The sequence below is a fragment of the Sodiomyces alcalophilus genome (assembly GCF_042370955.1).
Source record: "Sodiomyces alcalophilus JCM 7366 unplaced genomic scaffold ACRALscaffold_1, whole genome shotgun sequence".
In the NCBI taxonomy this organism is placed as follows: Eukaryota; Fungi; Ascomycota; class Sordariomycetes; order Glomerellales; family Plectosphaerellaceae; genus Sodiomyces; species Sodiomyces alcalophilus.
Window position 1 is genome coordinate 1,002,856 of NW_027263532.1, and position 23,601 is coordinate 1,026,456.

The 23,601-nt window shown below is 51.8% G+C and overlaps 8 protein-coding genes across 8 annotated transcripts; 5 read left to right on the plus strand and 3 right to left on the minus strand.

The window, feature by feature from the left end:
- Window positions 1-1,281: 1,281 nt before the first annotated feature.
- On the plus strand, window positions 1,282-2,663 carry ACRALDRAFT_1027874 (uncharacterized protein; the record flags this gene model as incomplete). The annotated part of the gene is made up of 4 exons (XM_071014826.1): window positions 1,282-1,432; window positions 1,486-1,909; window positions 1,964-2,393; window positions 2,472-2,663. The coding sequence occupies 4 exons, from the start codon at window positions 1,282-1,284 to the stop codon at window positions 2,661-2,663; spliced, it is 1,197 nt and encodes a 398-aa protein (XP_070878637.1).
- A 557-nt stretch (window positions 2,664-3,220) lies between these two features.
- ACRALDRAFT_2094754 (uncharacterized protein) lies at window positions 3,221-3,746 on the minus strand (the record flags this gene model as incomplete). Its single annotated transcript, XM_071022686.1, has 2 exons — window positions 3,221-3,553; window positions 3,633-3,746. Coding segments are annotated over 2 exons (447 nt in total), but the record flags the coding sequence as incomplete, so codon positions are not given.
- A 1,462-nt stretch (window positions 3,747-5,208) lies between these two features.
- Window positions 5,209-7,647, plus strand: ACRALDRAFT_1060364 (uncharacterized protein). The gene has a single exon (XM_071016222.1). It carries the CDS (start codon window positions 5,339-5,341, stop codon window positions 7,316-7,318), a length of 1,980 nt encoding a protein of 659 aa, XP_070878639.1. The 5' UTR covers window positions 5,209-5,338; the 3' UTR covers window positions 7,319-7,647.
- Window positions 7,648-8,770: 1,123 nt separating this feature from the next.
- ACRALDRAFT_2038449 (uncharacterized protein) lies at window positions 8,771-12,480 on the plus strand (the record flags this gene model as incomplete). Its single annotated transcript, XM_071020883.1, has 4 exons — window positions 8,771-8,787; window positions 8,858-8,976; window positions 9,036-12,256; window positions 12,337-12,480. The coding sequence occupies 4 exons, from the start codon at window positions 8,771-8,773 to the stop codon at window positions 12,478-12,480; spliced, it is 3,501 nt and encodes a 1,166-aa protein (XP_070878640.1).
- Window positions 12,481-16,474: 3,994 nt separating this feature from the next.
- ACRALDRAFT_206281 (uncharacterized protein) lies at window positions 16,475-18,512 on the minus strand (the record flags this gene model as incomplete). Its single annotated transcript, XM_071022005.1, has 19 exons — window positions 16,475-16,530; window positions 16,626-16,648; window positions 16,696-16,798; window positions 16,852-16,880; window positions 16,973-16,981; window positions 17,046-17,092; window positions 17,126-17,147; window positions 17,227-17,259; window positions 17,304-17,335; window positions 17,389-17,399; window positions 17,443-17,532; window positions 17,581-17,601; window positions 17,665-17,744; window positions 17,809-17,909; window positions 17,941-17,982; window positions 18,015-18,047; window positions 18,130-18,205; window positions 18,264-18,275; window positions 18,325-18,512. The coding sequence occupies 19 exons, from the start codon at window positions 18,510-18,512 to the stop codon at window positions 16,475-16,477; spliced, it is 1,008 nt and encodes a 335-aa protein (XP_070878641.1).
- Window positions 18,513-18,561: 49 nt separating this feature from the next.
- Window positions 18,562-20,763, plus strand: ACRALDRAFT_206280 (uncharacterized protein; the record flags this gene model as incomplete). The annotated part of the gene is made up of 16 exons (XM_071022004.1): window positions 18,562-18,571; window positions 18,671-18,740; window positions 18,794-18,879; window positions 18,934-19,015; window positions 19,051-19,161; window positions 19,197-19,212; window positions 19,326-19,408; window positions 19,486-19,588; window positions 19,680-19,706; window positions 19,763-19,793; window positions 19,845-19,896; window positions 19,925-20,005; window positions 20,071-20,153; window positions 20,194-20,326; window positions 20,528-20,585; window positions 20,653-20,763. The coding sequence occupies 16 exons, from the start codon at window positions 18,562-18,564 to the stop codon at window positions 20,761-20,763; spliced, it is 1,137 nt and encodes a 378-aa protein (XP_070878642.1).
- Window positions 20,764-20,807: 44 nt separating this feature from the next.
- On the minus strand, window positions 20,808-22,318 carry ACRALDRAFT_206279 (uncharacterized protein; the record flags this gene model as incomplete). The annotated part of the gene is made up of 10 exons (XM_071022003.1): window positions 20,808-20,907; window positions 20,953-20,970; window positions 21,027-21,164; window positions 21,203-21,298; window positions 21,355-21,414; window positions 21,477-21,514; window positions 21,560-21,617; window positions 21,687-21,871; window positions 21,943-22,255; window positions 22,293-22,318. The coding sequence occupies 10 exons, from the start codon at window positions 22,316-22,318 to the stop codon at window positions 20,808-20,810; spliced, it is 1,032 nt and encodes a 343-aa protein (XP_070878643.1).
- A 130-nt stretch (window positions 22,319-22,448) lies between these two features.
- Window positions 22,449-22,894, plus strand: ACRALDRAFT_2014847 (uncharacterized protein; the record flags this gene model as incomplete). The annotated part of the gene is made up of 5 exons (XM_071019792.1): window positions 22,449-22,474; window positions 22,525-22,541; window positions 22,597-22,635; window positions 22,711-22,728; window positions 22,812-22,894. 5 exons carry the CDS (start codon window positions 22,449-22,451, stop codon window positions 22,892-22,894), a joined length of 183 nt encoding a protein of 60 aa, XP_070878644.1.
- Window positions 22,895-23,601: the final 707 nt, after the last annotated feature.

The window sequence follows — 23,601 nt, forward strand, 5'->3', positions numbered from 1 at the left end:
GCCCCGTTCCCCCCGGTCGAAATCGGAAAAGGAGTGCCACTCTTTGTTTCTCGCTTCCCAGTGCTCAACTAGAAGTTAGCGACAACCAACTCAACGGCAACCAAGTCGACGGCAATCAACTCAACGGCAACCAAGTCCCTTGCGAGAGTGCCAGCCGTCTTCCCCTCCTGCACGGAGAGCGGGGTCCTCCCACCGGTATTCCCGTCCCTGGCCGTGCTGGCTACATTCCTCGACTCACTACTTCGAGTCGCCCTCCGCCTCTTGTCTACTCCTCTCGACCAGTCACCGTTGGGGGATACGGCAACCCTCTTACCGAGTCTGAGGAAAGACGACTACAGCGACAGGATTCAGACGCGGTTCGATCCTTGGGAGAGAATACGGGAAGAAGAAGCACACAGCTTCAACACGAGGTCTCACCCTCTCCACGTCCACTACCTGAGCCTCCGACGAGAGGACGCCACCCCCCTAGCAACCATATTGTTCTGAGAAGACCTCGGCGTCTCTCTGTTTCTGGGAACGTCCACACACGCCCCAGCAGATCTGTTGCTCCTCCATCTGGGTCAACCACAGGCTTCCCGGTGGGGCCCACGGACCCGTTTCCTTCTCGCCACACACATCAGGATCGCATTGCGCGCGACTCTCGCCACTGTAGCCCCGATTATACCGCGGTAGCCAGAGATCAGCATCTGAGTCCGTTCCCTGCTTTTGACGACAGCGAGTTGTTGGATTCTTTTGAGAACCCCGAAATTGGTCAGGCCCGACTTTGCTACGTACTACCTCTGCGGCGTGAAGCCCCGTCAACTCAGTCTCTAACCCCCTACTCTCAGTATCAGCCAAGGCCTCTTTCCCAGCCTCCCCTCGAACCTCCTCGCCGACAGGTTAGGGTACTTCGAAATCAATCTATATCTGCATCCTACTCCAGCACTCCCTGTAATCACCCTCTCCAATCTATCCGCGAGGAGTCTCCAGGCCGGTCCGAGACGGAGGACAGTGAGTCCGATAGCAACAGTGAGTCAGAAGAAGCCCAGGACGAGTCGAATAATCCTCCAAAGACACGGCATCACCCGAACGACAAACATCCGGACGAGCATCCTCCTGAGGGTGGAGTAGGCGGTGCTCCATCGCATTCTTCTGGCCAGTCATACACTGCCGGTTCTAGTCGAGGCTCTTAGGCGCCTGGCCATTCTGGTAGACTTCGTCGTTCTGGATATTTTTTTCGGTATTAGGCCCAAGGAGAGAACGAAGAAATTTCTTGCAAGTACCATATCACAATATCTCATCATGACAAACCAGGTCCCTCGGCCCGGCCCGGCCAATCTATCGCCGAATTCTGGCCTAGATGAGTGGCTGGAAGAGGCAAAGCAGTGTCATTACCTGCCTGAGCGGGTTATGAAGGAGCTATGTGAGATGGTGAAAGAAGTACTGATGGAAGGTAAGTCTACCAGACGCAGTCCTCGTGCTATCATTCCTGACGCAACACCTCAGAATCCAACATTCAGCCGGTTTGCACTCCCGTTACGATTTGCGGCGATATCCATGGGCAATTCTACGACCTTCTCGAGCTCTTCCGTGTCGCTGGAGGAATGCCTGGAGAGTCCAATACCCAGGCACCCAAGACGTCAACTAGCATCATCACCTCAGAGGATATCGAGCCGCCGACAGAAATCACAGACCCCAAGCTCAAGAAACGCATCAAGGCCAGTACTTCGGACAGCGGAGGGCTTGAGGACGTCGACGAAGATGCGGCCGATACCAAGGCAGTTGCTGGATCGTCATCTCGGCCCGACTCGGCTGTTGAGGTTGGCGGTTCGCAATCCGTTGAGACCAGATTCGTGTTCCTCGGCGACTTTGTGGATAGAGGCTATTTCAGTCTCGAGACATTCACCTTGTTGATGTGCTTAAAGGCGAAGTGCGTTCCCCTCATCGGCCCTTCTTTTTCTGAGCCAACCTAACAAGGCGACAGGTATCCCGACAGAATTGTCCTCGTACGGGGCAATCATGAATCTCGACAGATCACACAGGTCTATGGGTTCTATCAAGAATGTCAGCAGAAATATGGAAATGCTGCTGTCTGGAAAGCCTGCTGTCACGTCTTCGATTTCCTTGTATTAGCCGCCATTGTCGATGGCGAGCTTCTCTGTGTGCACGGAGGTCTCAGCCCGGAAATCCGGACTATTGATCAGATCCGCGTTGTAGCCAGGGCACAGGAAATCCCCCACGAGGGCGCATTCTGCGACCTGGTCTGGTCTGATCCTGAAGATGTCGACACGTGGGCCATTAGCCCGCGTGGCGCTGGATGGTTGTTCGGGGACAAGGTTGCGAACGAGTTCAACCATGTCAACGGGCTCAAGCTTATTGCTCGGGCACACCAACTTGTAAACGAAGGCTACAAGGTATGTTTCTTCCCACTCCTGCCCCATGCCCCTGAGAAGTTTTACTTGGACAACGTTGGTGCTTATACTGTCTTGCAGTATCACTTTCCCCAAAACTCGGTCGTGACCGTCTGGTCAGCTCCCAACTACTGCTACCGCTGCGGTAATGTTGCGTCCATTATGACGGTGGATAAGGATATGAACACAAAATTTAACATCTTCTCTGCGGTTCCAGACGACCAGCGCCACGTTCCAGTCAATCGCCGTGGTGCTGGCGACTACTTCCTCTAACGAATGGGTTGACGATCGAGTCGATCTTCCATCCTCTCCCATCGCTCGCCGCAATACGCTAACGAATGCCTACTTTTCCACTCGGCGCCCGGAACCCACGAACTCCGTCGACACCTGGAACCATTGGCCGGCATAGCTTTGCTATTTTGACCTCTTAGCATCCACCGCTTGTCGCTTGTGGATGTCGACATCTAGGAGACATATGGAGCGCTTTCGCCGTTTTCAATTTGAGACTTGATGACGCTTCCGATACCCCAATTGGCGTGGGTGAGATAGACATCGGGGATTTGGGAAATCACAATGCGTAATGATGAAAGGGATCTTTATAGGGAAAGAATCATGAAAGAATCATGCGGTCAGAGTTTTGCATTATCCGCCCTTCACTTGTGGCGGAGACGAGAGTTCCCATGCTTGTTGGCAAGCCTGTTGTATGAATACGTTGGCTACATGTCATAGCCGCTAGACTCGGACACAGGGTATGCTAGAAGGACATACATGAGAAGAAGGAATGATCAAAAGAAAGGTGCTCTGAGTATTGGAACCCGGGTTGTCCGCATTCAAGCACGCTGAATATCCCACGACAAGTCCTTGATGCTCACCTCTTCCCCGGCCTTCTCATCGTAGTCATACCACTCCCCATCAGTCAATTCGATGGCTTCGAATTTGGTGCCTGATTCGGATCCCTCTGCAAGCCACTCTCCCTCCGGCACGAACTCGGTGAACTCGAGGCCTCGGCAATCGAACAGGAGTATCTGGCGAGCTTTGGCGGGTTCAGACTGCTCATAGGGCGTCGGGGCCGCCTGGATGGTAGCCGAGGACTCCCTCTTGCAATTTTTGCATTTCCAGACAAAGTTGGCCTCACCACGACTGCCGCTCATCTCATTCATTTCCTTCACCAGAAACGATGGGCAAATCATCAGCATACAGAGATGGGCGTATGAGGGCAGAGATCCAGGGTTCAAAGCTTACAAAGCGATTTACGCCTACAGCATTAGGGTGTGTCTCTCGGCACGAGGTGCACTGGACCTTGAAGGTGTACCAGAAAGGCGCATCTTCGGTATCCTTGGGACGAAGATTTGTGACCCTATGATATGTTGCGGGCGAGTGTAAGTAAAGAGTGCTTATCTTGGTCTGTCCAGTCGTGTGGGGTATTTTGTCTCACCCTTGTAATTCGCCCTTGAGCGTTAAGGCATACATGGTCGTTGGTCACCGGGGAAATCAACTCTTAGAGAATAATGAGCAAGGTCTTGTCGCTTGATAGCGATACTTGATTACTGTACGAGATGGAACAAAAGGAGGGGACGCCATGGCGTTTGAGTTCGTCGGCTGTGCTGAGTGAGCGGGGTACATCGTGGTATTGCAATCTTATCGGGTTTACGTTGCAACGGGAAGAATACGTAGATTATGTAATGACACAGGCCAAGATGAATGCATCTCAAATCGAATCTCGACGTCTTTTGGCAGGATCTCGAACAATCCACAGCGGAATAACACGACTGCATTATGCGCTCGGAGATGTTGTCGTGCCCGGTGAGTATTCAATTAATTTCTGCTGGCTTCGAACATTAAGAATAGAGCTGCCGGTATACACCAATATAGCGGAAGAACCTACTCGTATCCTTAACATGGATCGCCAATGAGCATGATATAAGCGACTCGACCTTGGGCGCGTTGAGACTATCCATTTGTAAAACCAGCATCTTTTCCCTAGGCGACCTGCTTAAGACAGCCGCCTCCCCAAAAGAGCTCTGACTCACTTCTATAATATGGCAGAATACGCAGTCAATGTCCGCAGGCACACGGCAAACTTTCTACCATGGGGGGATATCAAGCCACAATGGCTATCCATCGCCCTAGAATTGGTTCGTCCGTGAACAAGCTCAAGAACTGAGAAAGCACAGTGTTTCTACGAACTAGGTCCTGTCCACTCTTGCTGTTCACTTGGAAGCCGCGAGGAGGGAATCTCGTGGCTTTCCAATTCTTGTGGCGGATACAGAAGACTATACATGTTGACGGAAGTCCCAACCGCCGGCTCTCGCGCCACCGGGACTATTCTCACGGCATATCGTATTCGAACCGCAGTAGGTCTCCGAGGTAAACGGCTTCTGGCGGATAGAATAGTGTGAACGAGGAAAGTCGACAAAGCAGATCTGAAACTTGGGGCGTTGAGGCAAATGGCGAGACATCTCCTGTCTGAAGCAACTTTGGACGGCTTCAAAGCAATGCGGTGCTACTGAGCCTACAATAGCCGAGGCTCTGCATTGATCGAATGCAAGGGTGATCCGCCAGCCTGATGGTCTCGAGGAAATGAGCAAGTTAATGAACGCTGTGTGTGAAAAGGTCAGTATGTCGTCCGGTGGCCTGTAGGCGGTGGCATATCTACGCGTGACTGAGCAAAAGTAAGGTGTCGTTGCGAGATAATGACGGAGTACTTACCGATCGTCACGTCAAGAGCTCGAGGAAGAACGTGCACGGACCAGGTCACTGTCACGTGATATGGGAGAATTGAGCAATCATAACCACGCATTCTGTACCGATAAAATCGAACGACATCACGGTTCACAGGATACCCCTCCAGCTAGGACTACGAGCGATACCTTTCTACCTTCTGAAGATTGACAAGACTACGTCGGTATTCGAGGCAGCCACGATATATCATCCCCAATGCCCTCACGATGCAGGCGCTCTGCTCTCGCGGGGGCCAGACGCGCATTGGCAGTTGCAGACGATGCCTTCAAGCGGCCAACGGCATGATTCGACATTCGGCGACGAGAGCCACCCGACGCAAACCCACCTTCGGAGAGGTGTTCACAGTCTTTTATACTTCTATCATGGGAACTGCGGCTATGCTGGATGCGACGAATAAGGACGCCCGTCGAAAGGAGCTGACTCGCCAGCTAGAAGAGGCAAAGGCTGATCTGAACATGGTGATGGAGCTGGCAGAACGTTCTTCAGATCCTGCTGCAGCAGCGGCACCATCTGGCGATATTCAAAACCGTTGCAAAGGCGCATGGCGGGCGGCACATGTGCGGCAAACCGGCATCGCCGAATTCTTGGATTCTCTCGGGGACGTATCTAGTTGGCCGAGAATACCGGTTCGGTCTGATGACCTAAACATGCTGTTGCGGGCATCTGGCCTTCCTCGGTTACAAGAGACCATTGGTGGGGGCACGAAGACAGACTACGACGCCCTTCAACGCCGTCTCGAACAAGAAGAGTCCTCCCCTCACATAGCCCACAGGACTCCAAGGAGCACTCGGCAGTTGAGCGCCCAGGAGAACTCGACTCGCTCCTTGGTTGTCCAATTGCTGAAAGCGGCCGGATTTTCAGAGTCGGAAATCTACAAAGAATGCCTCGTCGGCTACTACTCACCCCGGGCGCCTGGAGATGCTGAATCGGGCAAGGAACGCAGGTTGTGGCAATACCCGTCCTACGTCGGGGCGCGCGGTCATCCGGAGGCCCTTATGGCGTGCAGCGTGGAACTCAATCGTAGCCTGAGGATGATTTTGGACAATTCTCGAGCGGCGATGCAAAAAGACACCTCGTGGGAGCCCAAGGAAAGCGTCGTCAAGATGTGTCATAACCTTCTTGTGTCACCGCATCCCCCGACTATCCACACCCTTACGACGCTCATTCTCGGGTTTGATCGCATGGGCCAGCACTCGCTAGCGAACGCAGCCGTCCGGCACTTCCTTTACTTCTCCAAGCTCGAGCCAACGCAGCAGGCGTTAGTCTGCCTGCTCAACCATTACAAAGAGCAGGGCGATTTGGTCCGTTTCTACGGAATCATCCAGCGGTGTACCGGTCGCGATCCCAGGGGAATCAATATCAGGCGAAAGACGGTCGAAGATGTCCGCCGGCACGCGTACTTGACCAGGTGGGCCAAAATCAAAGATACGGCGGAGCAAGACGGCGTCATCAACGAGAGGCCGTGGTTCGGCCCAGACGTCATGACCGCCTTTGTTCAAGGGCTCCTTTCGATGGGCTGCCTACGACAAGCGGTGGCCACAGTGATATTTTGCTGGCACCGCGGCCTTTACATCGGGTCGCAGACGGTGCGGCAGATGCTGGACGAATGCACTCATGCCTTGAACGAGGATGCGACTCTACATATCATCAAAATTCTCGCCAAAATCGAGCCACAAAACCCGGTCAGCGTAACCAACCTAGCACCCGCGCATGAGGCCCCGTTGGGGTATTTATGGAGGCTGTTGGATGTCCTCGGATTGGGATCGCCAGTGCAAGTTCCATTGACCACGCAAGAGGCGGAAGTGATCAAGCTCAGTTCTACCGAACAGCAAGAGGGACTACAGACATCTGTCCAGCCCATGCTACTTCAACGTCACGTGGACGAAGCCCAGACGAGATTGGAGGTACTGCGGCTCGCAGTACGAGAAACCATGGAGACTGGGAGAGAACTACCCTCGATAGGGAAGAGCGCAGGCCTCGAGGTACGGGAGGGGGAGGATGCTGCTGCCGCGTCACGGAGTGCAGCTTTGTCGATGCCCGGCATATCGATGGGCACGTCGCGACATACAATGAAGCGTGTAACTGGGACTGCATGTGGATATGGCGAACTTGAGATGCCGGGCAGCTCTCTACCAACATCAACATACGACAACAAATCGGTTCGACTAGGTGCAGGTGCAGCGTAAACCTGGCGGTATGGATGAGCCATTGATGGCACGGCACCGCATGGTGAGAAGGTTACTTTGCCTCGGAGAACATATTGATAGGTTCCTTAGACGCCCGCGATGGCCATGCATATTTCTGCTGTATACCAGATGTACTTTTATCTTCCTTTACCACACCTCGTCCCCTGCCAGCCACTATGAAGTATATCTGTTGGACATTGGGCATGGAGGCCAAAGCGGGATAGAGAACCACATGACATGTCGAAGAAACAATCGAAACGCGCTAGATACTTCACTCATTCACTCCGTTCCTCCCTTGCCTCTTTCCAGTGCTATCCGGCCGTATGTGCAAGGAAGGCTTCGGTTATTATAAGTCTGGAACTTCGTTGGAAGCACAAAACTGGACAAGGTTGTTTCGTAAGCTAACCTCACGGAGTACGGAACCTGACTTTTGTTGAGGCAATAGAGAGGTAGGTACCTACATGTACAGTGAACCTTCGTGGAAGGCTGAGGTTCGTTCGTTGTACTGTGTTTGTCTCCTATTACCCCTGCTTCTCGACCCCAGTTCTTAATAATGCCCATGCCGCTACGTTGGGGCCACAGTATGCCGAGGTAGGTCACGTGGCAAGGTGGGGTAGCATGTGAACAGTTATACAGGTCTAGGGACCATCGCTACTATCCAACAGGATTCCGCCTGGGCCGCACGAGTGACCATTGTCTTAGACCTATTGGATGGAATGAGCAGCTCCGCTAAATGTGGATTACGAGAGGCAAGTATCTTCTGGTACTCCTACGGGCCGCGACCGTTGTACACCGTGATTCATCACTACACACACGTTATCGAGACACTTTGGAGAGAGGTGAGGCGTGGCTCCAAGGCGTGGATCCAGTGGTCCCTGAACTTCTCGTTCTATTCTCCTCCACCGCCGCCACTCTTGACTCAACCACAGCATCAAACTTTACTATTTGGTCACAAAATACGTAGACCGCTAGTTTGATGGACCCTGAGATAACTTTATATTCTCAACACCACCCCTCGTCTTCTCTTCATTTCTCTACCACTTAGGACTCGATTTGGTTCTGGCCAAGCTCGCTCACTTCCGATCGCACACTCTATCAAGAGCACCACGAGGACTCGGTTCCTTCCTTTCCCTCCCTCCTCACCTTCTCACTCTCTACTACGGTCGAACTACCCAGTACAGACAAAATGACATCCAAACGGTCTCCTCTTTAGACGGCCAGTCGCAAACCCAGCTCCGAGTTTTCTCGCCCTGGAGCAAACGAAAGAGGGCGTCCAACGTGTCTCCAGAAGATTTGATTTCCATATCACCCTTCTTGCCGTTCATTGTTCCGATTTACAGCGGCTCGCGGAGTTTTTGATCTCGTACTCTGGACATCGTCCCATAGACTTCAGTTTTTGCGTCCTGTTCCTTTATCTCCGTACCGGAGCTTAGACATATCCCAAAGACCAGCATGAAGTTCGGAAAAAAGTACGTCCTCCACTTCTAACTTACCGCCCGTGTGTGCGTACGAATACCAGGTCGCCTGACATGATAACAGCCTACCACGCAACCAAGTCCCAGAATGGGCATCGTTCTATATCAACTACAAGGCCCTAAAGAAGCTCATCAAGGCTGCGGTGGAAACAATCAAGGCGGGTGGGACGGTTGACCTGGCGGGTAAGCCATTCTTATCTTGTTCTTCTTGTTCGGACTCTCTCCCTAACATGACGACATAGAGTTTTTCTTTGTCCTAGATCGGAACCTCGAAGATGTAGACTCGTTTTACAACAAACGGTTCGCCGAGTCCGTTCGGCGCATGAACCTGCTGCGAGATCGATATGGTCGCCAACCTGATTTCGTCGCAACCCTCGATCATGATGAAATCGAGGAGCTCATGGGTGCGCTCATCGAGCTCCGTAGCCAGTTAAGGAACCTCCAGTGGTTCGGCGAAATCAACCGCCGGGGCTTCGTGAAGATTACAAAGAAGCTCGACAAGAAGATCCCCGAGACGTCTACTCAGCATCGTTATATCACAACCAAAGTCGACGTCAAGCCGTTCGCCAAGGACACAAATACCTCTCGGCTGCTTGGTGAGATCAACAAGTGGCTTTCCGTCCTCAGCGACGCTCAGAACCTGGACGACTCGAGATCGGATAGATCAATCCGCTCCCTGGGGCGAGCGTCCGCCAAGGCCATGCTCACGCTTCCTCAGGCCGTGTTGGACGAGCTCGACCAGGCCATCCGCCGGGACGATGTCGCCGCATTGGAGAATGGCTTGCAAGGGGTCCATAAACCCACAGATCCTTCTTCCCAGAATCTCCTCTTGAACCTGCTCCAGCGTTCAATTTCAGCTAGGTCGAAAAACGCCATTGCCTATCTCCTGAAGCACATCAAGACACTACACGAACCAGACGATATCAATGAACGCAACTGTATCCACAGGCTCGTCATCCATATTGGCCGGACCAAGTCACCTTCACCTGAGAAAGAGCCCAGCGTGTATCCGTTTCCCGTCGGTACCCAGTTTACATCTCAGTACATGCATCCGGCAACCTCGCCAGGTTCCATTGCTCGAGGGCTGAATCAGAACGAAGGCAAGCTGTTGGGCAGAGACGATGAGACGGTCCAGCTTCTGAAATATTTACTCAACGAGCTTTCCCCTGAACAGAGGCCTGCTCTGGCCGCCAAGGACTCCTTCGGCCGAATTCCACTCCACTACGCCGCTCAGTTTGGCTTTGTCGTCCTGTGCCAGATCATCATGGCCAGGATGCAAGAATGGGGCCAGTTCAGTGTTGAGGACGGAATTGATGCGCCCGAATGGCAGGACAAGGACGGCTATGCCCCGCTACACCTCAGCGTCATTGGCGGGCACCCCCTCACCACCGAGGCCTTGCTTCAAGGTGAAGACTGGGACGGCTTTCACAAGAAAAAGCTGGAGATGAGGAAACACGTCGCAAAGTCCGGGGCTGTCCTGGCTCTGGCCACCAAGGCTAACTACGAAGTCATTGTGCAGATGCTGGTGGATGCCGGCGTCGATGTGAACTGGCGCGACAAGTCGGGCGAAACGGCACTGCACGTTGCTGCGCGTTATGGCCATGCTGGTTGTGCTGAAATCCTCCTCCGGGGAACGGACGAGATGAAGGTTGACCCTGAGATCGCCGAGAGTGTGTACGCCTGGACGCCGTTGCATGTCGCTGCTGTGGATGGTCACCTCGCCGTTGTCCAGTTGCTCGTGAATGCAGGCGTCGACGTCAACAGGCCTGACTCGTCTGGCTGGACCGCGAAAGAGCACGCCGCACTACGCGGGCACCTCCCGATTGCCCGGCTCCTCGCGGCAACAGACAATGTCAGCTCGTCGGCATCGAGTGTTACAACCCGGTCTGTGGCCACCAGCGAGAGCTGCGGCAGCAGCCCGCCACCTTCTTCCCCCGAAACCTCGTCTATCGACGGACGCACCTCGAATGGTTCCGGCCGCCCTGCGGATCCCGTCAAAACCTTCGGCCATCGATACTTGACGAAAGAGAGCCTTGTGCTGGTCAGCCTAGGCTCCATGGACATGCGCAAGAACATCGAAGCTGTCAAGCTCGACCGAGTTCCTCTGACCGAGGCCCATCTAACGGAGCTCGACACTGCCCTCTCTGTCGTCGTCTCGGCCTCTGGAGCCGAGGGAGACTCGACCATCATCGATCTGCCGGTCCACGAAAACATCTCTACAGAGCCGATTGTGTTCACAACCCCAGACGTCACCAAGGTCAAATTGCTGTTCGACATTGTGCCGACCTACTCGGGCAATGAAAAGAACAAGATTGGCCGCGCCGTGGCCCTCCTTTCCGCAGTGAAACCACCCATAGGCACAAAACGCATGAACTTGCAGGGCGACGTCTGCGTGCCCATCATGGGAGGAAACCTGGAAGTCATCGGCACGGTCAACTTCAACTTTCTAGTCGTCACGCCCTTCTCCCATCCCAAAATGGAGATCAACTCGCAGCAGACATACTGGAAGAAACTGGCATCGACCATGGTTATCGGCCACCGTGGCATGGGCAAGAACATGACATCCAGCAGGTCGCTTCAGCTCGGCGAGAACACGGTCCCGTCTTTCATCGCTGCGGCGAATCTGGGCGCACAGTACGTCGAGTTCGATGTACAGCTCACGAAAGATCATGTCCCGGTCATCTATCACGACTTTCTCGTCAGCGAGACGGGCATTGATGCTCCCGTCCATACGCTCACTCTTGAACAATTCCTGCATATCAACCCCGACTCGAAGCGGAATCCTGCTACCGAAATGGCCAAGGATGTTGCCAAAAGGGCGGCTGTGAATGGCGCCGGGTCTAGGAACGGGGCCGGGCGCGGGCCACGACACCGATCATTATCGCTGGGATTCGCAGGGATGGGCTCGGATGGGCTCGAGGAGCGGATGAAGCATACGCGTGATTTCAAAGAGAAGGGGTATAAAGCCAACTCGCGGGGGAACTTCATTCAAGCTCCATTTGCGACACTTGAAGACCTGTTTCGCCAGCTGCCTGAGAACATTGGCTTCAACATGGAAATGAAGTATCCGATGTTACACGAAAGCGAGGAGCACGAGATGGACACGTATGCAGTTGAGCTCAACTCATTCTGCGATACTGTCCTGTCCAAGGTGTACGACCTTGCCGGGAACCGACATATCATCTTCAGCTCTTTCAACCCCGACATTTGTCTGTGTCTCAGCTTCAAACAGCCCTCTATCCCCATCATGTTCCTCACGGATGCCGGAGCAGGCCCAGTGGCCGATGTGCGAGCGTCTTCTCTACAGGAAGCCATTCGATTCGCCAGTCGCTGGAACCTCATTGGAATTGTGAGCACTGCAGAGCCGTTCGTGAACAGCCCCCGGCTGGTCAGGGTGGTTAAGGAGAGCGGTCTGCTCTGCGTGAGTTACGGCGTGGAAAATAACGATTCAATTAATGTTCAGGTATGTTCTCATCACTCTCTCGCACCCCTCTTGCTTCTGATCATTGGATGGCCGTAACTGACAACTGCATCTCTGTGTAGCGTCAAGTGAAAGAGGGCGTCGATGCTGTCATTGTGGACAACGTGCTAGCCATCAGAAAGGGGCTAACAGCCAGTGGTCCAGAGGCAGCGCAGACTGAGCCCGTGACCCAGCTCATGGCTGAGTCAATGTCACTCCCGGCCTAAAAAAGACTTCAGCGGCAATGTATTACAATTCGGCGTTACCAAGGGGTTTTCTATCTAGAACACCCATGTTTTTCCCAGTTAGTTGAGTGGGCTAGCGTTCAACACTCACAGAGACCAGGCGCATCAACAATGCCTAGACAGCTTCGTTATACAGTGTTTAGAAGAGGATTGGTGGACATTTGCGAACTCTTTCAGTAGATACCGCAAGGAAGTGCCCTTTAGTTTCGAGGAGCACTTTACGGGAGCGCCACTGCTAGAGACTGGAAAGCGATCAGTTTATCCGGAGGGGTCCCTATGGCAGGCAAATATCCAACACACCAGGCCAGTCTAGACATGTCCTTCATTTGCAGGATTTATGGGGGTTTGCTGGTTTCTTTTCTTATTTTTTGCTTCTGTTCAAAGAGCTGGAACTCGTCTCAAGAGCCCCGCGCCGATATTGACATCAGTGCTATTTGCTCGAGGAGTCGCCTGGCTAGCCCAATCCCTTTCCTTATCTGGTTGCCTTGTGGTGTGATTTCAATCTGCTGACACTGAGATGAACACCTAGAATTTGGCTCTTTGGTATTGGCTAAGGGCCATGGATGAAGCCTGAAACGTTATCGTACTCAGAACCGACACTGCACCTCCTCGGGGAGAAGTGACAAAGTCGAGACGGTGTTCCGAAAACGACCTCCTGATATGTTTGGCCCAGCCCAACCCTCCCACATGACCAACACTGTGATTTCGCGGACTGTTGGGACTTGTACCGAATCGTATGCGGCGACCAGTGCTGTGAGGCACCACGGGTATCTATCGTTGGCGTGATTGTTACGTTACATCCCGACTACGTGCAGCGCTGTGATGCAAGCTATAGTTCCCGACGGAGTAGGGGAGCGCCCGGGCATTTCCCATGCCGACCAACATCATCTACCTGACCTTAGTCCCTGCGAGGCATCACTTCTCATGAGGATGAGAACGTCTACCTAATGGTGAACATTTGCAAGATGCCCCCGACATTGCGTCACGGCGGAGGTGCTGGGCGACTACACCATGACAGGTGTTAGCAGCGAGTGCTGTACCAACGCCAACAATCTCGGACTTCCTAGGCCGTAAGGTCTACTGATACCCTTCATAGGCAAAGGGCTGTGAGAGAGTGATGGTTTCAGTCGACTTCAGCCTATTGCCCTCTCGAGTGCTTGTGTTTATTCAGACATCAACACATCCAAGAAGTGACATCTTATATGAACGAACTAGAAGAACAGAGCAGAACACCAGACATGTATTGGCATTTCAGCAGGGGGAGATGCTCGCTTTGGTGTTGTTACGTTTCTTGCTCCGGGAAGCACGGGAATGAACAAGGAACGATGCACGTTACTTGGCGTTCTTCTATTAAGCGGCGAGTTTTCGCGAGAACTAATCACCCAACATTCCCTTCCCTCCTTGACCTTCCTAGTTTTGTGCATGTTTGATTCCTTGGTTCGTCGTTAACGGGGATAGCGGTGAGCTCGGGCAATGTGGACTCCGAATTTCGCGATAGAGGCGAAGGACAATCATGTTAGCGGCATGACGTGTCCCCATTCCGAGAAGGGTGGAATATGAAGCCGCGTTGCGCGAAAATCAGTCCTTGTGTTGGTTTATTACTGGACGGCTATCTTATGTTTCATCTGGGGGTACCCCTATCGGAAGGCGAGCAAAAAATGGAAAGTTCAGCGATAACATCCCATATTTCACCTCCATTGAGCAGCCATTGTGCATTATTTCCCCTAATTTCGACTGCTTTCGCCAACAGTCGCGCAAAACCAGCCACTGTCGTGGGCAGCACGACAAGGCATGAACCAGTCGGCCGGCCACTGAGGAACAATCTCGACCATGACCAGTCGTTTTTCGAACTGCAACAAGTCCCAAGGGATAAAACCGCTTGTTCGTGTATTCACGGGATATGTGATAGGTGATCAAAAAAAAGAAGAAGAAAACACCCGCCGTCCGAAGTCATGGAGACATTTTCGCATGAGAAAAGATCGAATTACCTTCAATTCACCCAAGTATCCCTTTTTTGTCATCTCTCCGTCGTCCGGCCCCTGCTCCCTTTATCTTCTCCTGGAGTTCTCGCCCGTCTTTTCACTCCTGGGCTCGGTTTTCTTCTTCTGACCAGTCACTTGCATATACGAAGTTTCAGCGAATCATGACTTGACGTGACGTCCGGTAAATCCGCAATTCAAGCGAGTTACCGACAATAGGGAAAGGTTCAAAGGCAGATATATCTGGAATGGGAACTCGCATAACAAGGACACCATCGACTCGGAGCTGGTTCTCTATCTGGCCCTTGTTTGCGAACTTGCCTGTGCTGAGGATTTCTACGTCGTGAATGCCAGGCACGCGGGTATTCCCTCAAAACGTGCTGGGTGAGTCGGCAAAAGAAACGAGAGACCAAGGTGGAAGCCGAAAGTCTACTTGGTAAGAATCGTCAACCCGAAAGAGTAACATCGAGGATCTTTCTTACAGTCCAAGGCTGCGAGGGTTCGCTTCGGTGTCACCACACAAGACCTCGGTTCCAAATACAATGTAAAAATGATCAATCAATGATTATCCTAAGCGTATGGGAAAGTGATTTGTGATAGGAGACTCAGGACAAGTCCCAGCTTTCGCCTCAATTGGGTAACCTATTTGCCACTCTGCTTGGATCTGGGCTTCTCCGGGGCCTGGATACCCATGTTGTTTACTCTTTTCCGGATGCGAACTGCCTCGGTTTTTGCTCCACCTACCTATGAAGCAATCTACGTTGTAGGTATGAAGAACTCAACTCATTCCATCGAGATCCCATGCGATAGTGCGAGACACTCCCATTTCGGTTCATGGTTGGTTCCAACGGCGCGGACGAACCAAACCCCTAGGGCCCAGCCGCACGGGCTTTCTTGTTTCTTGGGAGACCTAGAACCCAGTCCACGTTCTTGGGGCGAAGAAGCGCTACTCGTTTCCACCCGTTTGAATTGTGGCTTTTTCTCGGTTGTGTCAAGCACTTCTGCTAGATTCTACGATGGTCCCTGGGTTCCCTTTCATTCTAGCCAGGAAGAGCGATAGTGAGCAGGGGTGAGTGCCAAGTTTGGCAAACTAAGGAGCCTCGCCTGTTCGGCGATCTAGCTAACGAATTTATGCGAACCCCTGTCCAATATGGCTAAGGCCAGCGAACGACACTATGGTGGCAGCTGCTTTGAGTCCTGATCTGGAGAAGTCCGCTAGTTGGGGCTTGGCGGTGGGAAAGGCGGGGAACCCTTGGGCTTGGAGGTTGGCATACCTAGTTGTAGTTGAGAATATCTTGTTTCGCCTCCATCGACACCGATGGCCAGTTGGACGGAGCAAGCCATGTGGCTGCTTGGGGGGCGGCGAACTCCTTTGCGAAGCCTCAACGCCGTACGAAGTACGTTATACTCATCTTACTGCGTACCAGGTACTCCCCGTAAAACTAGCCCGGGCGTATGTACACGTGTAGATTAAAGGCGCCAATGACGGCATAGGGGCGGCGCCCGGTTCTACTCGACCAGACTGTCGGGCTCCCTCCCTTGCTTGCAAAATACAGACTACCGACTCGCGAAAGTTCTCCAGGGTGCGTTAACCATGTCTCGGTACCTGTTCTTTACCTAGCGCTTGGATTCGATGCGACTAGGCAGCCACCAGGACGGACGGTGCGGTCGCGACGAACCCCTAGCCGAGTGGACATTGACAGGTATCTTTCACGAAATGGTGTTCCGACGTCTCGATCTGCGGCGCTCTTCATGGCGCCACAAGCCCGAAGCTATTCAACTGGCAATTTGAGAAGGGGGGTTGTCTAGGCCTGGGATCCATGCCTTTGGGAATTCGGCGACCCACGACCACGTGGTACTAGCGAAATCCCCAGGTCGTCTTTCATTGCCTGAGATCGTCTTTGCGAACAGGGTAAAAGCGGCTACGATCATTTCGTATAAGTTCTAGCGAGTTAAACGGTCGTTATGCTTCGCAGAGCCATGTGGAGCTGGCTACCTTAGCTTCCTCGCAGGACCTGAGTGCTCGGTGTTTTTTTGGCCTCGACGATTGGAGCTCGTCCAAAGTCCACACTGCCACTGTACGAATAGGTACGTCGTACCTCGTTATAATAGCCAACGAACTACACTATTAATAGTTATACGATGGACAAGCAGGCATCATGCTCCCCCTCCTACCTTCCACGATGTCGAGCGCCTTGGCTTAATAGACCCAGGCAACTCAGTTTTTTGGTTCCTTCCCAGCGCGGCTGTCTTTCGAGGACGAAACTTGTTCTGCGCCCCTCGCTGCTGATCCTGCTTCGTTTCCTTCGCTGCTCTCCTTTCTGACCGCGTGTTGTGTTATGCAAGTAGCTAAAAGCTGCCTATTTGTATGCACCTGTGTGTCCGGGTGCGTTCTCTTGGTGGCTACCTTGGTACGAAGTCACATAATATAAGGTGTATATATATATAGGTAGCGTGTTTATTCGTCCAACCTAGGGCATTACCTACCTATAGACATATGGAACCTCGTTGGCACAGAAAATACTTTAGTAATCCAATTTAGAGACGTACTGTCAGATGCTTCGATACTCTGGGGCAGTCAGGTCTTGCCGCAGGTCTTGCTTGTTCTCTGGTGACTACGTTGTACATTTACTCGTAAGCTAGCCAACAAAGGTGTCCTGGGTGATATACCTACGGCAAATCACTCGTTATGAATACCTAGTTGCGAAGGGTGCTTTTGATACCATGAGATTAATAAACTACGTTGTACATATGGGAACTTGGCGATGAAGCTAGGTTAACCCTGCAGTGATCATCAGTTTTACCGTCACTTTAGAATTAGAAGACATGTTCAGTGAAAACATGCCGACAATGATCGCCTGATTGATTATCCAGAGTCATGGGATAATTAAGAGAGCAGAAGCAATTTGACCTTGAGCATCCCTTCACCCAACCAAAACACACCCTTCCATTTTGTTTTCAGTACCAGGCCTCTCCATTTCTTTTTGCCAGAATGAGATGGCCGACCAGATAGAACATACAACGTACATACGTTGTGCATACAGCCGCTGCTGCACTCAAGTCCAACCCCTTGGGTAACAGTTTTCAAGACAGTATATCGAACGAACAATGGAAAATTCAGAGTCTTTCCTCGTGATTGGCACTTACTTGGCTGTATTTCTGGTTATCGAAGTCTTACCTTAAGGACGTCGATGGTTCTCGCTAGCAGAGAGCGGCCTGCCCTCGAGTCTGGACGCCTGCCAAGCTTTGTTGAATCGCTTCGTTTCCCTTTGTTAGCTGGGGTCCCATGGCGGGTACCTCTAAGTGGAGTGTACTCGTAGTGATACAAGACAGTAAGGTGGGGAAGGTGACGCAGCTGCATATCGAGGGGTCGGGCTCGAACCTTTTGGGACACTCGCGTCTCGCCTGAGACACTACATACCTACAATGTACATGCAGTAAATTTTCACAACGTACAACGTACCTCCGTAGGTACGAACAACAGCCGCGTCCACGACCTCTGTACCTACGAACAGTCAGTCACGATCCAAGGATCACCTCAGAAAATTGCGCTGATATCCCATCTCGCATCTTACGGGGGAACATTGGTGGGCGCCAGATGGAAAATACAAGGAGGAACCCTTATCGGCAAAAGAAAAACGTTAGAAACAACTTCAAAGCCGGATATATCTGCCTGGTACGAAGTACAGATAAGCTGGGAGTCGCGTCGGTCGGTGTTGTCGGTCGATCTACGGTGCTGGTCAGAACAAATCGCCTTTGCATGGTAGAATGGTCAGATAGTTGTACTGTAACTCAGCCCTGCCGGCCAGATCCAGTCCCTACCTACCCAGATACCGTGTATGTCCACTGGCGGCTGTCCATATCGCCGTCTATGTATCTACGCCCATCATCGGCATGGTTTGAATAGAACCCTATGCCCGCTGTCTGTTCGCTGTCCAGTCTGTCTCGTGGTTTCGAGTGAGTGGGTCGAGCCTCGATGGGTCCAAGCTTCCGTCCCGTCCGCCAGTCTGCGTGGTTTTCGAGACGGCAAAGCATGCATACAACGTACATGTATATAATATAACGTATGTACACTGCCGTACAAATGCACACTTGTGCAGCGGAATATGACTACTTATGCGATACGACCCTACAGGTCCTGTCTTCCTAGGTAAGCTCCCGATTCGCTGTAAGTTTCTTCACCACCCATTGAGACCTGCATGACCGATGTTACCAAGCCGGGGAACCATTCGTCGACATCCAAATGGTACCCGACGGCACTTGGTGCTTCGCACCTCGGCTACATACAACGTACTAGGAGCACTTCCGCAATACAGTAACCACAACGCCTTCGAATGGGAAATACAACCTCGGAAACGACCAAAAGCGGCGAAACAGCGAAGTCCCACGACGGGGTACATATGTGAGATGCGGGGAATAGCGAGAGCAGAAGCTAACCAAATAATGGAACGGCAAGTATCCGAATACGTTGTACAGACCGTGTTCCGTCTCTCTATCGCCACTGAAGCAGAGGAAATTCTTTTCATCACGGTGGCCATGTGCGTAGAGGGGCAGCACAGTAACCTCAAGTCAGACCGCCTCTTACATATATCTGCATGCACGTAGATTCGAATCACGGCACGCTCACCGGATGTCTGTCCGACTTGAGTGCTCCTTTGATCGCGACGGTCTCGGCACATACGCTGTACGTTGTAATTACATGGTATGTTGTACATACAGCGGTACTTTGTACGTTGTACTGATATCGTCGAGAGGGGAACGATAACGGATCTGGCTATAGCCTTCGTCTCCACTTATTTCCGTTTCTGGCACCCTTAGTGTCTGTTCCAATCTTAATTGGTGCCCTAGGTCTGGATCCCTCCCTCTGCCGAGCTTAGCCCAATGTTGAACCCGAACTCGGAAATTTCTAAGACCTCCCTCATCTCTCCTCCGTCACATCCCATCAGAACGGTGACCGGGGACTCAGACCAATAATATCTTTGGACAGTACACCCACTTGTCGACAAAGGACCTTATTACATAACAAATGGTCGGGTGGCACCATGTACAACGTACCCACAACCGCGGGTCCTCGGAAGTGTTCTAGTGTAGGGGACAAGCTACCCCAGACGGTGAGCAGGTATCACCCTTCCTCTTCTCGGAGACTACGATCGCAATAGGTAGGAAAAGAGGGTGGTTGGTCCCATGGTGTGCTATCCGAAGCCACCGTCGCCCACTGGAAAGCGAGATGTAGGAGAAACCTTTTTATTACGCATTCTAAATTATCGCTATTTCTCCACTTTTAGTATGAGACTGTCTCCAGCATGGGAATTCTTCGTACACTATACATATTCGCGATACGTAACCTACTATGAACGAGATGACAAGTCGTAGAGGCCCGGGGTTCTCGTTTCTGGTCAATCATTGGCGATGCGCAGCAGTGGCTCGGATACACGAAATTCGAACAGCCTCCGCGTCCTATGTCTTTGGAGTTCCATCGGCCACACTGCAGTTGATAACATCTCCACGCATGCACTTGGCATGCATATGTATGTACATATGTATGTACGTTGTATGTACGTTGTACGTTATAAGGTTCGTCTGAACTCGAAAGTGACCCGATGACATCTGCAGGAGGGAATCTCACTGCATCGGAGCACTTGACTGCCTTCTGCAAGGGGTCCCATCCCCATTGGCGTTTGGGTTAGTTACGTTGTACGTTTGACGAGTCCCAAAGTGGTAGACGAAGGCCGTGTTGCAGCATGGGGGTCCCTGCGAGAAGAGGGGAGCCCGGGTGCCGGGGGGAGAAAACAGAAAAGAGGGGGTGTGGGGCCCCCGGGGTTCTTCGACACTACCTACGTTGTACATATGTAGCAGTCAGTTCGAGTTCGTGGAGTACGTTGTACGAATACCTCGTTGTATAGTACCTACGTTGTATCTTTTACGTTTTATGTTGTAGGTAACCTAGCTACCTACCTTACATAGGTAGTACGTTGTATGTAGGGAGTATGTACATATGTATGTATGTATGTACAACGTAGGTATACGTTGCAGTCTGTTACAACGTATAGACGTACCTGCATATTGACCCAAAGGTCTGTTTCGGCTGAGTTTCAGCGCCCTCTCCACGTGTAGAAACAACGGGCATGGGATAAGCCGCTTGGGTAGTTTTGGATTATGACGCGAACACCAACAGTCCAGTCTATCAAGGCTCGACAACGTACATAATTACATCATCTTCACTTTCAACTATCTGGATTTGGGTGTTTTCTCTCTTGAACAGTACAGGTTGAGTAAGTACAGCTGAAGGCGCCGACTTTGGAAAAAGATGCTGCGTACCTACCTAGGTACCTAGTAATCATCACAAGCACACGCGCCGAGCCCAGTTCCACCAGTACCTTGGTACCTACCGGTAGATCTGTCTGGCTGGACCATCTCCCTCGACTTCTTCCTTTCCTCCGATCGTGTGTAGCCTCACCTTAGTTCTCCCTCGCACCTGCGTTGTACCCACATACTAGAAAATGGCATGTCTATTATGGCCTTAAACCGGGTGCTTCTACTAGAGTCCACGGCATGGGGATTGGTTTGTAATGCCTGTGGATGACAATAGCAGCCGCCACGTTGTTAGCCTGTCGTTGCGTGACGTGAATCAATGGCATGGTCTCATAGCGATACTTGTCACCCATTTGAATCATCTGTGACTCCAGGCTTTCCCTTCCTGCCAGTTCCCTAAGGTAGGTACCAACTCAAGTAGGGTAGAATACTCGTGAGGCAGAATATTCGAAGAATATCTATGTACTCCATGCCATATTTTGCCAGAAAGCATGATCATGCATTCATGTCTAACATCAGTGCCCCATTCGAAGAAACTCGGGTTAGGTATGGCCGCATAGGCAACTCAATCACCTGGGCCGCAAATTCAGATGGTTGCAGAATATTACCATGTGGCTTGCAGTACCTGAGCAAGGACCTGAATGGGGATGTCTTACTCGCTGTATGTACGTTATAAAGAGGGCACACGTATATAAAACCTTGGATAGGTGTTTTATGAACCCGAGCTTGAGATTGACATTTTTCGCACCGCGATTTTAGTACATACAGACTGGTGGGCCCTGCCCACCAAATATCCGTAGATCAGTCTTAATAAGATCGGCATGGAAACTGGATGCAAATGATGGATGCCAGGCACGGACCGATGAAGGGTTTAGACGCCCGTAACTGTAACTGGACATAAACAGCGTCCTCGTTGGTGGCCTCCCCAGCAGCAAGTAATCAACGTAGACAGCGGCGATAAACTTGACTTGGTAAACTAAAACGGACACTTTCGTATGACTGCTGATAATAGCCTCAAACTGCGATGGGACAAACCGACTATGTACACTGAGGGCCCCGTCTTGTGGCGACTCTGGATCGAGCTCGACGAGGTCACTTGATCGCCCCCCCCCCCCCCCCCCCCCCCCCGGCGGTCGTTGTGGGGCTTGGGCACAGAGGACCGCATCGCAGCTAGCAACGAGATGTTGTTCGGTCGGCCGCGAGAGTACCCCAACATGTCTGACCACACCACGATGATCGGCGTAGCACCTTGTAGTCTTGCCGCCAAGGGAGACACGGCAGATAGGCACGTACGTTGTAGATACGAACATCGGCCGTGGAAAAGGTTGGTACATACGTTGTATACTGAGTTCGGGGCATACATGCCGTCTTGCGCAGTTGCTAGGTATATCTCCATGGTTTCTCGGCGGGAGAAGGCACCCGTCTTAATCCCGTATATCTCACGCTGGGTGACGCTCGCGTGCCAACTATGATGGCATCGTGTCTCTCAGGAGAGGATCAAACGTTCTTTCTATCGTCAAGTCGACCATCGATCGGCATACCCTTTCATCGTAGGTAACTACTTAGTACGCTTTTTTGTTTCTTTTCCCCCTAATTTCATCAGTTTTAGGCGAGTGGGGATAGGAGAGGCTAGGGCCTATAAAAAGTACCTCGTAGCCGATGGGTGTCGTACAGGAGCATAGGAAGTCGATGGCCCTCGATTAAGAAACTCATGATTGAATTGACTGGTTGTCAGTGGATTATGTGATCGAAGTGGCACTGTCGGCCTCTTTAATCGCCACTAATAAACACGCGAGTTACTAGGTAGGAATGGGAGGGAATTGCTGGCTACTACCTAGGTACCTATGTGGTGGCTAGCCCTCGCGAGGGCCTTTTTACTGACAACGTACATACAACGTACTCGACATCACATACAACGTAGCCGGTATTAAGGTCAGGGGTGAGTGATATATGTGTATTCGTATACAACAGTGGCTACCTACCTAGGTAGCGACCATTAAAAAGGCGCGTGTATGTACATAGTTGTATTTGCGCTGTACTATGTACACTACAATAATCCAACCAGCGATCCTACACCGCCATCAATTTATAACAATACGTTGTAGAGTAGGGGTAGCCTATGTATGTACGTTGTACCTGATATGGGTTGCTTTCATTTTCCCATCGAGGCTGATCAGTTCACTCGCCTCCTCATTAGCAATGGCCTCGACAACCTCCTTTTCCTGTTCTACAGGGGCGTCAAAAAGACCATGTACCCCCAGAGGAGTGACAGCCTGCATTACTATGATGTAGGTTGCTGTCGGAAGAGTCACCTTAAAGTTTTACAACGTACAAGTCAAATGGGTTCATAAGCCGGTACGCAGTATGATATCGCCTTCCATCTTTTCATTGATTTGGATAAAATTGTAAGATACGTAATATTGGATATATTCCACGTTTCTAACGCATGCTCGTTTATAACGGGTCGCGAAGATGGATTTGCAACGCATCTACAACGTACACGCTCTCTCTGTCGACCACAAGATGCATACTGTACATACTTCGTACTGTAACCACCCCACCCACAAGCGACACTTACATATTTATGTGGCGTACCTCTAAGTCGGAGCTATTTCTCATTGAAGCCTACAACGTACAACGTACCATACCTGACCTGACGCACCCGACACCCAGGGGATATTCCCCGTTCTGCAGATCCCCATGTCCACTTCTGCTGCAACTACCTGTCTTGCCCTATACCTTGTTTGGCCTAGGTCAGTTGTCTCCGCCGGACCCCTGGCTCTGTCAGTGCTCGAGCGTTTCTCTACCCCGG

Coding starts and splice junctions, on each gene's coding strand:
- ACRALDRAFT_1060364 (XM_071016222.1), top strand. CDS start 5,339: ATGCAGGCGCTCTGCTCTCGCGGGGGCCAGACGCGCATTGGCAGTTGC.